Consider the following 13,913-nt stretch of genomic DNA (forward strand, 5'->3'; position numbering starts at 1 on the left):
GAAAAAAAATGCTTTCTAGGATTTTATTAATAAAAAAAAAATCCATATAACAGCAGAAATATGTTTATTATAACCAATAATAAACTTTTATACTGTTATCTGATGTTAGATTTGGGGCATACAGACTGATTTACCGTTTTTGTTTTTACTTTCGACACCAATTTTCGTTACAATCCTGTTCTCGCTAATTTGCATTTAAATAGGATGAATCGTGGGAGCACACACACTTGCAAAAAGTAAATTTTCGCTGCAAAAAAGTATCGAAACTGGCAAAAACGGCAATAGAGGTAAATTGCTGCAATTTAGCCGCTAATTGAATACACCAAATGGACGGGATGCACATGATAATATCCCAGCTCGTCTAAAAACTACTGCACTAAGGAAGACTACTCTAACCAAAACACTTTGCACAAAGTCACGTCAGCTATGTAAATGCTTTCCATCTTCCACAGCCATAAATACAAGTACAGAAACCTTATTTTTGCAATATCCCATGTTAGTTTTCTGGAGGATACAGAGATGCTATCATTATTGAAATGTTCTTAAGCTACAGTGAAGAGCACAATAAAAACATAAAATGCTACACAAAAACAATAAATGCTAAGCTGCTTCCGTTTTATAACAGTGCATAAGTTTGTTGGATTCACAATACGTACTTTGGTCTAGGTGGACATAACAGGCATTTATATGCCTGAGCAGGGCACATGGCTAAGGTATTGCTAAACGGGCAGAACTATATCCCTCTATAGTACAGCCATAAGAAAATATGTATTATACTTCAAGGCAACATCATGGATTTATTGAAAGATATAATCACTTAACATTAGGAGTAAATGCAAAGACATAAAAGGTGGCGGAGATGAAGGGTATAAAAAAAAGGTAACATAAGTGTAGCAGTGTAAAGGATATCATTCCAAAACCAGAAGAACCAGGTGACATACATCCAAAACTTGGTTGCCAGGTATATCCCAAGTGGAAGTGCACTATGCATTGAGTGATCAAAGAAGGATCTGTAAGAGAAACACAATCAAACACATGATAGCAAAAGAAGCGGGTCCTCACTTCACAATTACCAAGTTGCCAGACACAGAAAAGTGCAAGATACTGCTAGTGTCATTATGAGGTCATATAATCAAAGTAAAAGTAAATGACGAAGCAGCGATGTTACAAACAGCAACATACTTATGTCTAGAACCTTGTGGCACATAAATACAAATAGTAACACACTGAATTTTGTTTTTGAGGAGAAACACTAACAGTTGTTTTGGTTGGCAAACAGTTTGAAATTCAAACATTAATTACAGCAATAAAGTACTAATTATTGAAGCCCAACTATTAATGTTATTGTTTCTATTACACAAACAGGACTGTCCAGTATTAACATTTGCAAGTTATATTTTTTTTAAATACATTTGAAAGCATTTAATTTACATTCATTAGTGTACACACGACACTAATACAAACACTATCAACGCAATAAATTTGTCCCATGAACAATGGTAGCCAGATACGATAATACTTAGCACAGTGTATAATATGGTCTTCAGACTCTTGCACAAGACCTTAGGAACAAGCATTTGTTTACTGAAGCCATGATCAACTGGCAAGCCTAAAGTAATTAATTTAACAATTTACAAATTCATTATGTATCTGAGACCACAGACTCCACTAACCAGTTGTCATAATTGTCTGGATAACATTTTACCATTGGCACTAATTTAACAGTAAGGTATGCAATCGCTACCCTCAATAAACAAGCCCCAGCCACCTGGGTCACATCGCTCATTTTACAAAGCTGGATGATGGAGCGACCACTAGCAATAACCATCTCTATGCAGACCAGTAGGGGGTCCAATTGCAGCTATGGGAAACTGCATCTGACTAAATATAAAGCAATGCAGTAATAACCATGATAAAGATTATGTTCATTATAGCTTAACCCCTTCACTGCTGAGGCCATTTTCAGACGTTAGAGCTTGTCACACTCTAACATCATTATCACTGATTAGGTTGGGTTGCGGTTAATATCCCAGCGGTCAGGATACAGACACTGGAATCCCGTCACCCGGAGAAATGCCAGCAGTCGGAATACCGACACAAGTCCGGTATTCACCCTTGGGTGGTGGTCCACGCCACGACCCAAGGTGTAATATAATGTCGCCACCCGGCCCGATGTGTGGCGAGCACGACAAGCCCAAGAGGGAGCATGCTGCGCTCACTGCCGGGATCCCATACAGATTCAATTAGGTTATGCAGTACTTTTTTTCAGAAGACTGTATTATAGAAATCATTCTAGAATTAAAAAAAAATAAATGTTTAATCCAAATGAACAAAAGTGTATTTTATTGACATTTTAAGAAAGGGAACAAAAAAGCAAACCTGATTTTTTTCTTCTTTTGTTTTAAACATACCACAAAGAAATACTTTGTTATTGTTTTGACAAAAACCCCTTTCCTAAACCGTAAAAAGCAGGATGCTATGTCTAGGTTTGACAAACCAATCTTCACTTGAAATAAAAAAAATTCTTTCAAATTGTTACTGTCTCGATTTAAATGTTTACTGTGAGTTGGAAAAATAAGGTAGCCAAACAAGGCCTACCACTATTTGTATACTTTGTGGTCACCAAATAAGAACTTCTAAGGGGGCACATCATTTGAAAGGACAACATTTCCCAGCATGCGGGAAAAGGAGCACATTGTGCCCTTCTCTCCTCTACAGAAAACTATGGGGTTTTTTTTATACAGCACTGGGAGATATTGGGGTATATGCAATTGCTGTCGAATTCCGGCTGGAATTCGACCGTTTTTAAATTCGACAGTCACATACCCTCCCGCCGGGACCCAAATTCGACATATTCAATAAAAAACGGATTCGACAGTCCCGCTGTCGAAAAAACGGACCAATTGACGGATATGTGCGTCCTGGATTCGACTTTTTGGACGGCACAAAAATGATTAAAAAACCCAGAAAAAAATTGCGTGGGGTCCCCCCTCCTAAGCATAACCAGCCTCGGGCTCTTTGAGCCGGTCCTGGTTGTAAAAATACGGGGGGGGGGGGGGGGGGGGGAATTGACAGGGGATCCCCCGTATTTTCACAACCAGCACCGGGCTCTGCGTCCGGTCCTGGTGCCAAAAAGCGTAAGGGTCCCCCGTATTTTTAACACCAGCACCGGGCTCCACTAGTCAGAGAGATAATGCCACAGCCGGGGGACACTTTTATATCGGTCCCTGCGGCCGTGGCATTAAATCACTAACTAGTCACCCCTGGCCGGGGTTTCCTGGAGGAGTGGGGACCCCTTAAATCAAGGGGTCCCCCCCCCTCCAGCCACCCAAGGGCCAGGGGTGAAGCCCGAGGCTGTCCCCCCCATCCAAGGGCTGCGGATGGGGGGCTGATAGCCAAGTGACAAAATAAAGAGTATTGTTTTTTTTGTAGCAGAACTACAAGTCCCAGCAAGCCTCCCCCGCAAGCTGGTACTTGGAGAACCAAAAGTACCAGCATGCGGGGGGGAAACGGGCCCGCTGGTACCTGTAGTTCTACTACAAAAAAAATACCCAAATAAAAACAGTACACGCACACCGTGAAAGTAAAAATAAGATTTTACTTACCGATAAATCTATTTCTCGGAGTCCGTAGTGGATGCTGGGGTTCCTGAAAGGACCATGGGGAATAGCGGCTCCGCAGGAGACAGGGCACAAAAAGTAAAGCTTTTCCGATCAGGTGGTGTGCACTGGCTCCTCCCCCTATGACCCTCCTCCAGACTCCAGTTAGGTACTGTGCCCGGACGAGCGTACACAATAAGGGAGGATTTTGAATCCCGGGTAAGACTCATACCAGCCACACCAATCACACCGTACAACTTGTGATCTAAACCCAGTTAACAGTATGATAACAGCGGAGCCTCTGAAAGATGGCTTCCTTTAACAATAACCCGAATTAGTTAACAATAACTATGTACAACTTATGCAGATAATCCGCACTTGGGATGGGCGCCCAGCATCCACTACGGACTCCGAGAAATAGATTTATCGGTAAGTAAAATCTTATTTTCTCTATCGTCCTAGTGGATGCTGGGGTTCCTGAAAGGACCATGGGGATTATACCAAAGCTCCCAAACGGGCGGGAGAGTGCGGATGACTCTGCAGCACCGAATGAGAGAACTCCAGGTCCTCCTTAGCCAGAGTATCAAATTTGTAAAATTTTACAAACGTGTTCTCCCCTGACCACGTAGCTGCTCGGCAAAGTTGTAATGCCGAGACCCCTCGGGCAGCCGCCCAAGATGAGCCCACCTTCCTTGTGGAGTGGGCCTTTACAGATTTAGGCTGTGGCAAGCCTGCCACAGAATGTGCAAGTTGGATTGTGCTACAGATCCAACGAGCAATCGTCTGCTTAGACGCAGGAGCACCCATCTTGTTGGGTGCATACAATATAAACAACGAGTCAGATTTTCTGACTCCAGCTGTCCTTGCAATATATATTTTTAATGCTCTGACAACGTCCAGTAACTTGGAGTCCTCCAAGTCACTTGTAGCCGCAGGCACTACAATAGGCTGGTTCAGATGAAATGCTGACACCACCTTAGGGAGAAAATGCGGACGAGTCCGCAGTTCTGCCCTGTCCGAATGGAAAATCAGATATGGGCTTTTGTAAGATAAAGCTGCCAATTCTGACACTCTCCTGGCAGAAGCCAGGGCTAGAAGCATGGTCACTTTCCATGTGAGATATTTCAAATCCACCTTTTTTAGTGGTTCAAACCAATGAGATTTTAGGAAGTCCAAAACCACATTTAGATCCCACGGTGCCACTGGAGGCACCACAGGAGGCTGAATATGCAGCACTCCCTTAACAAAGGTCTGGACTTCAGGGACTGAAGCCAATTCTTTTTGAAAGAAAATCGACAGGGCCGAAATTTGAACCTTAATAGATCCCAATTTGAGACCCATTGACAATCCTGATTGCAGGAAATGTAGGAATCGACCCAGTTGAAATTCCTCCGTCGGAGCACTCCGATCTTCGCACCACGCAACATATTTTCGCCAAATTCGGTGATAATGTTGCACGGTTACTTCCTTCCTTGCTTTAATCAAAGTAGGAATGACTTCTTCCGGCATGCCTCTTTCCTTTAGGATCCGGCGTTCAACCGCCATGCCGTCAAACGCAGCCGCGGTAAGTCTTGAAACAGACAGGGACCCTGCTGAAGCAAGTCCCTCCTTAGAGGTAGAGGCCACGGATCTTCCGTGATCATCTCTTGAAGTTCCGGGTACCAAGTCCTCCTTGGCCAATCCGGAACCACTAGTATCGTTCTTACGCCTCTTTGCCGTATAATTCTCAATACTTTTGGTATGAGAGGCAGAGGAGGAAACACATACACCGACTGGTACACCCAAGGCGTTACCAGCGCGTCCACAGCTATTGCCTGCGGATCTCTTGACCTGGCGCAATACCTGTCCAGTTTTTTGTTGAGGCGAGACGCCATCATGTCCACCATTGGTCTTTCCCAACGGGTTACCAGCATGTGGAAGACTTCTGGATGAAGTCCCCACTCTCCCGGGTGAAGATCGTGTCTGCTGAGGAAGTCTGCTTCCCAGTTGTCCACTCCCGGGATGAACACTGCTGACAGTGCTATCACATGATTCTCTGCCCAGCGAAGAATCCTTGCAGCTTCTGCCATTGCCCTCCTGCTTCTTGTGCCGCCCTGTCTGTTCACATGGGCGACTGCCGTGATGTTGTCCGACTGGATCAATACCGGTTTTCCCTGAAGCAGAGGTTCTGCCTGGTTTAGAGCATTGTATATTGCTCTTAGTTCCAGAATGTTTATGTGAAGAGACGTTTCCAGGCTCGTCCATACTCCCTGGAAGTTTCTTCCTTGTGTGACTGCTCCCCAGCCTCTCAGGCTGGCGTCCGTGGTCACCAGGATCCAATCCTGTATTCCGAATCTGCGGCCCTCCAATAGATGAGCACTCTGCAACCACCACAGAAGAGACACCCTTGTCCTTGGAGACAGGGTTATCCGTAGGTGCATCTGAAGATGCGACCCTGACCATTTGTCCAACAGATCCCTTTGGAAAATTCTTGCGTGGAATCTGCCGAATGGAATCGCTTCGTAAGAAGCCACCATTTTTCCCAGGACTCTTGTGCATTGATGTACAGACACCTTTCCTGGTTTTAGGAGGTTCCTGACAAGCTCGGATAACTCCTTGGCTTTTTCCTCCGGGAGAAAAACCTTTTTCTGAACCGTGTCCAGAATCATCCCTAGGAACAGCAGACGAGTTGTCGGCATTAACTGGGATTTTGGAATATTCAGAATCCACCCGTGCTGTTTTAGCACTTCTTGAGACAGTGCTAATCCCATCTCTAGCTGTTCTCTGGACCTCGCCCTTATTAGGAGATCGTCCAAGTATGGGATAATTAATACGCCTTTTCTTCGAAGAAGAATCATCATCTCGGCCATTACCTTTGTAAAGATCCGAGGTGCCGTGGACAATCCGAACGGCAGCGTCTGAAACTGATAGTGACAGTTTTGTACAACGAACCTGAGGTACCCCTGGTGTGAGGGGTAAATTGGAACGTGGAGATACGCATCCTTGATGTCCAAGGATACCATAAAGTCCCCCTCTTCCAGGTTCGCTATCACTGCTCTGAGTGACTCCATTTTGAACTTGAACTTCTTTATGTACAGGTTCAAGGACTTCAGATTTAGAATAGGCCTTACCGAGCCATCCGGCTTCGGTACCACAAAAAGAGTGGAATAATACCCCTTCCCTTGTTGCAGAAGAGGTACCTTGACTATCACCTGCTGAGAGTACAGCTTGTGAATGGCTTCCAACACCGTCTCCCTTTCGGAGGGGGACGTTGGTAAAGCAGACCTCAGGAAACGGCGAGGTGGATCTGTCTCTAATTCCAACCTGTATCCCTGAGATATTATCTGCAGGATCCAGGGATCTACTTGCGAGTGAGCCCACTGCGCGCTGTAATTTTTGAGACGACCGCCCACCGTCCCCGAGTCCGCTTGAGAAGCCCCAGCGTCATGCTGAGGCTTTTGTAGAAGCCGGGGAGGGCTTCTGATCCTGGGAAGGAGCTGCGTGTTGCTGTCTCTTCCCTCGACCTTTGCCTCGTGGCAAATATGAATAGCCCTTTGCTCTCTTATTTTTAAAGGAACGAAAGGGCTGCGGTTGAAAAGTCGGTGCCTTTTTCTGTTGGGGAGTGACTTGAGGTAGAAAGGTGGATTTCCCGGCTGTAGCCGTGGCCACCAAATCTGATAGACCGACTCCAAATAACTCCTCCCCCTTATACGGCAAAACTTCCATATGCCGTTTTGAATCCGCATCGCCTGTCCACTGTCGCGTCCATAAAGCTCTTCTGGCCGAAATGGACATAGCACTTACCCGTGATGCCAGTGTGCATATATCCCTCTGTGCATCACGCATATAAAGAAATGCATCCTTTATTTGTTCTAACGACAGTAAAATATTGTCCCTGTCCAGGGTATCAATATTTTCAATCAGGGATTCTGACCAAACTACCCCCGCACTGCCCATCCAGGCAGTTGCTACAGCTGGTCGTAGTATAACACCTGCATGTGTGTATATACTTTTTTGGATATTTTCCATCCTCCTATCTGATGGATCTTTAAGTGCGGCCGTCTCAGGAGAGGGTAACGCCACTTGTTTAGATAAGCGTGTTAGCGCCTTGTCCACCCTAGGAGGTGTTTCCCAGCGCTCCCTAACCTCTGGCGGGAAAGGGTATAATGCCAATAATTTCTTTGAAATTATCAGCTTTTTATCAGGGGCAACCCACGCTTCATTACACACGTCATTTAGTTCTTCTGATTCAGGAAAAACTATAGGTAGTTTTTTCATACCCCACATAATACCCTGTTTAGTGGTACCTGTAGTATCAGCTAAATGTAACGCCTCCTTCATTGCCAAAATCATATAACGTGTGGCCCTACTGGAAAATACGGTTGATTCGTCACCGTCACCACTGGAGTCATCGCCTGTGTCTGGGTCTGTGTCGACCGACTGAGGCAAAGGGCGTTTCACAGCCCCTGACGGTGTTTGAGTCGCCTGGACAGGCACTAATTGATTGTCCGGCCGTCTCATGTCGTCAAACGACTGCTTTAGCGTGTTGACACTATCCCGTAGTTCCATAAATAAAGGCATCCATTCTGGTGTCGACCCCCTAGGAGGTGACATCCCCATATTTGGCAATTGCTCCGCCTCCACACCAATATCGTCCTCATACATGTCGACACACACGTACAGACACACAGCAGACACACAGGGAATGCTCCTAATGAAGACAGGACCCACTAGCCCTTTGGGGAGACAGAGGGAGAGTTTGCCAGCACACACCAAAAGCGCTATATATATATATCAGGGATAGCCTTATAATAAGTGCTCCCCTATAGCTGCTTTGTTATATAAAAATATCGCCATAAATTTGCCCCCCCTCTCTGTTTTACCCTGTTTCTGTAGTGCAGTGCAGGGGAGAGACCTGGGAGCCGTCCTGACCAGCGGAGCTGTGAGAGGAAATGGCGCCGTGTGCTGAGGAGATAGGCCCCGCCCCTTTTCCGGCGGGCTCGTCTCCCGCTATTTTGAGAAATCAGGCAGGGGTTAAATATCTCCATATAGCCTCTAGGGCTATATGTGAGGTATTTTTAGCCTTTATAGGTACTATTTTGCCTCCCAGGGCGCCCCCCTCCCAGCGCCCTGCACCCTCAGTGACTGCCGTGTGAAGTGTGCTGAGAGGAAAATGGCGCACAGCTGCAGTGCTGTGCGCTACCTTTAGAAGACTGCAGGAGTCTTCAGCCGCCGATTCTGGACCTCTTCTGTCTTCAGCATCTGCAAGGGGGCCGGCGGCGCGGCTCCGGTGACCATCCAGGCTGTACCTGTGATCGTCCCTCTGGAGCTTGATGTCCAGTAGCCAAGAAGCCAATCCATCCTGCACGCAGGTGAGTTGACTCCTTCTCCCCTCAGTCCCTCGCTGCAGTGATCCTGTTGCCAGCAGGAATCACTGTAACATAAAAAACCTAGCTAAACTTTCTCTAAGCAGCTCTTTAGGAGAGCCACCTAGATTGCACCCTTCTCGGCCGGGCACAAAAATCTAACTGGAGTCTGGAGGAGGGTCATAGGGGGAGGAGCCAGTGCACACCACCTGATCGGAAAAGCTTTACTTTTTGTGCCCTGTCTCCTGCGGAGCCGCTATTCCCCATGGTCCTTTCAGGAACCCCAGCATCCACTAGGACGATAGAGAAACTTTATTACATACATGCCGACACACACATACTTACCTATGTTGACACGAGGTTCGGTCCACTTCTTCAAGTAGAATCCACGGTGTACCTGAAAATAAAATTATACTCACTAAAATCCAGTGTAGATCGGTCCTCTTCTGAGCTTGTAATCCACGTACTTGGCAAAAAAACAAACCGCATTACCCGGACCACGCACTGAAAGGGGTCCCATGTGACCCCACGTGACTCCTGTCACAGAGGGTCCCTTCAGCCAATCAGGGAGCGCCACGTCGTGGCACTCTCCTGATTGGCTGTGCGCGTCTGAGCTGCTAACCTCACCGCTGACCGCAAAGTTCCCACCATTGAAGATAATGGAGCGGCTGTGCGATGCGCCGTCTGACAGCTCAGACGCGCACAGCCAATCAGGAGAGTGCCACGATGTGGCGCTCCCTGATTGGCTGAAGGGACCCTCTGTGACAGGAGTCACGTGGGGTCCCGGCATTCGGGAAAAGGGGTCCCATGTGTAAACATGGGACCCCTTTCAGTGCGTGGTCCGGGTAAATGCGGTTTGTTTTTTTGCCAAGTACGTGGATTACAAAAAAGAAGAGGACCAATCTACACTGGATTTTGGGGAGTATAATTTTATTTTCAGGTACACCGTGGATTCTACTTGGAGAAGTAGACCGAACCTCGTGTGAACATAGGTAATATGTGTGTGTCGGCATGTATGTAATAAAGTTTTACTTTCACGGTGTGCGTGTACTGTTTTTATTTGGGTATTTTTTTTGCAGTAGAACTACAGGTACCAGCGAGACAGTTTCCCTCCCGCATGCTGGTACTTGTGGTTCTCCAAGTACCAGCTTGTGGGGGAGGCTTGCTGGGACTTGTAGCTCTGCTACAAAAAACAACTCTCTTTCTTTGTGTCACTTGGCTATCAGCCTCCCATCAGCAGCCCATGGATGGGAGGGGGGGGGGGGGGGGGACAGCCTCGGCTTCACCCCTGGCCCTTGGGTGGCTGGAGGGGGGGACCCCTTGATTTAAGGGGTCCCCACTGATCCAGGGTACCCGGGCCAGGGGTGACTAGTTAGTGATTTAATGCCAGGGCCGCAGGGACCGGTATAAACGTGTCCCCCGGCTGTGGCATTATCTCTCTGACTAGTGGAGCCCGATGCTGGTGTTAAAAATACGGGGGACCCCTACGTTTTTTGTCCCCCGTATTTTTGGCACCAGGACCGGACGCAGAGCCCGGTGCTGGTTGTGAAAATACGGGGGATCCCCTGTCATTTCCCCCCCCCCCCCCGTATTTTTACAACCAGGACCGGCTCAAAGAGCCCGAGGCTGGTTATGCTTAGGAGCCCACGCATTTTTTTTTCTAAATTTTAACCCATTCCCACCCCTTCCCACTGAAAACCATGCTCTGATCTCTCCATATTATTTTAGTCAGTTAAAAAAATATATATATTCTTTTAAAAAATATATAAATAATACTTGTGTCTCCAAATAGACAAACCAAGTACATAATCCCTTCTAATATAAATAGATATGCTATTAGCAATAAAAAAAAAACATGTTTTACATTTTTTATATTAGATTCTGCCAGCAAAGTGAGGCGGAATAAAATTGACGAAATGACTGTCGAAAAGCACTGTTGTCGAATCGACATTCTTCAATTGAATATACTTTTGTCGAAAAGCCGCATTTTTACCATTGCAGACATGTCGAATTTGACAACTGTCGAATTTCAAAAAGTCGAATCTGAAATGTCAGTTTTTGTGTCGAAAAGTACTGTATTGCATAGTCGAAAAAAATTTGTGTGTCAAAAATGCCCCGTTTTTCGACATTTGCGGCAATTCGACCGCAACTGCATATACCCCATGGTCTGGTGATCACCAAACAGCAGCTGCTAAGTGGTCACATTATTTTAAAGAGGGGACTCCCCTCTTTCAAACAAGGTTGTCCACATTTCTCTGGGCTTCAGGTTTGGGGATATAGAGGGACTTAAAATCACACCACCCCTTCTCTCACAATCCCCCCCCCCCCCCCTCCCCACACACACTGTAAACGGACATTGGCGTGCATCACTGCTCCAATATGGCCTCACTGATTCCGGAGACTCTCCTCCAGTGATTAGTGACTCTGGCGAGAAGGTAAATTTACTTTGTTGTGCATTATGAGTGGGTCTCATTATCCACAGTTTTACGGTAAAGGCGGATGACAATGGTCTATGCAGCGAAGGGCTTAAAGGTCTGCTACTTGCATAGAAACCAGAGACTAAAATCTCTTAGACATTCCATGTCATTTACACTTTTAGCAACCACATTTTTAAAATGCTGGGCCAAACATCCAAACTATCATAAACATATGTAATCTGGAAGCAAAAGCTATCTACTTAAACAATGTACACAAATGACAGATGTATCTTCCACATGAAGCGCACTAATTATGCAGATACAGGAACTATGTACTAAATTAATGAGGTATTTGCTGCCCATGCAAGGAATCACTGACTACCTAAAGCAAACATGAAGTTAATAGTCACCTTAATTGAACTTGCTGTACTAAAGCCTCTTTGGCAGACACAGATGGCATTACATGAACATCCCAATGTGCCCCCCTCTTATGGACTGTTCAAGTAACAATTGCTGCTCTGAAATACCTGACTGCGCCATATAAGAATTTTTCAAAAATGAGCCTTAAGTATCACTTTATCAGTACTAAATATCACAGTAATTATCTAAGAAAAGGGGAATGATGTTTAATTAATTTGACGCGCCTTCCTTGATTTCATTGATGTTCAGACACCTGTGAGGGGTTAAGCACAACACTGCTAAGCGCATGGTGACTGACATCACACACTATCCAATGTAGTGTTTGCATACCATACCATAGAATTTGTCAAGGATTTCATATACCTTACCATCATCATAGTTGAAGGTACTGAGATGACTGTTCATGTGTGATAATGGGGGGTATTCAATAGATGTCAGATGGATCAGACATCTCAGTAAAGTCAGACTGACATTGTCGGAAACGGGGCTAAAACCTGTCTGATTTGGCAGTGTTTCCGACAAAACACGTGGATCTGCTGCTATTCCGTCGAGCCACGTGTTTTCCGACTTGTGGGAGGATTGAATAGGTCCGACCTAAAAAAGTAGGACACTGCAGTCTTTCCGACAAGACCGCAGTTCCATACTGCAATTGAAGACACCCCGTAAAGCTGCTTATAGCAGAATACAACATGATCAATGTTTACAGAGTATTCAGTGACTTCTTACTATTACCTCTACTTGAGGCGTTCTACAGAAGGTTAGCACTGGGCAGCTCTGCTGCTCGCTGTTCCAAGCCAGGCTAATTTATTATGAGGGAACTGGGAGAATAAGGCCAGATTTATTTTTATGAAGAGCTGGATAATAATAATAAACATAGCTTTTTATTATCTTTTAATTATAAAAGGCACCAAGAAGTGTCTGCAGTGGATGTAGAAGGGGTAACAAAAACAATAACAAATACATAGCGTAAGTACAGTACACAATGGGTATCCAAAGCGCAAGAGCAAAGCAAAGCTCAGTACAGCATCATTATATGGAAGGTGAGACAAGAGGATAACATTATATTAATGACAATTACAAGTAGGCAAATAATAATGAATGGGATGAAAGCAATAAGAAAACGGCATGGCAGACAGTAGAATTCGGCATAAGACATGAGAGACAGGGAAGACAGACCAGAAGAAAACAGGCACGCAGAAAAGATGAACAGATGCAGTTTGAGGTAAAGCATAAACAACCAATTCAGCATAAATCCTGACAGCAGTACACGAGTAAGACAGACGTTAGACATACGGTGCTTAGGTGATCTTCATGGTAGCTGATGAATGGGCAGAGGTGGGAATACAGACATTATGGCAGGCCAGGGCCTTGGTGGAGGACTAAAGTGCGAGCTACAGGAATATGGTGTCCAGATGATTGTATGAGACACAGCTGGTGATGTAGCCATTTTGGGCACACACAATACGTAGGACCATATTGTTAAGAGCCGGGTGGAAGCTGTGCAGTGCAAGTTGCAGTGGAGGAGGATGTGACTATGTACAGCAGGAATGTCAAACTACACATCCCTGCATGCCTTGCCATACATTTCGTATTAGGGACTGCTGCAACTGTTGCAGGGCATGCTGTGATGTGTAGTTCCACAACAACTGGAAGGGCGTGGGTTTGACACCCCTAATGTACAGGGTAGTCCAAGTTGTAGGAGGATGCGTTAAAAGGATGGCTGTGGCCTTGATGGTATAAGGCCCAAATAGAGTGGTGATCCAAATGGAAGTGTTGCGCAGTACAAAAAAAAGGAAGAGACCCGTGCTTACTCTACAATACTCCAGATACAACCAGTCTGGTCCAGATGTAGCTTTAAATCCAAGTTCCAACAAAATAATAGCGCTGGAAAGTATTGAACCTCAATCCTATTCTTTTATCAACTTAAGTCAGAGAATTTGATGTGTGTTTGTAAAAAGTTTAAAAAACGGTATGTCCTTTACTAATATATTGTTTTGCAATGTTTTTGAAATATATACTGTACAACCGCTTTCTAAAATGACCTCTATTTCGTCATAAAAAATAAAATAAAAAAATAGGATCATATACTAAGTATAACAAAGTCCCACTATAAGAGTAAGAAACATAGGGCC

General features: G+C 45.3%; 1 protein-coding gene across 2 annotated transcripts in view; it reads right to left on the reverse strand.

Annotated features, from left to right (window-relative positions):
- The window catches only part of ZDHHC17 (zinc finger DHHC-type palmitoyltransferase 17), a 186,704-nt gene that overhangs the window by 25,655 nt on the left and 147,136 nt on the right, over window positions 1–13,913 (reverse strand). For both annotated transcript variants that reach the window (XM_063927414.1, XM_063927413.1), the window contains exon 10: window positions 908–1,010. In XM_063927414.1, the coding sequence (XP_063783484.1) occupies window positions 908–1,010 (103 nt within the window). The remainder of the gene's footprint in view (window positions 1–907; window positions 1,011–13,913) is intronic.

The sequence above is a fragment of the Pseudophryne corroboree genome, chromosome 6, assembly GCF_028390025.1.
Source record: "Pseudophryne corroboree isolate aPseCor3 chromosome 6, aPseCor3.hap2, whole genome shotgun sequence".
NCBI classification, from domain to species: Eukaryota; Metazoa; Chordata; class Amphibia; order Anura; family Myobatrachidae; genus Pseudophryne; species Pseudophryne corroboree.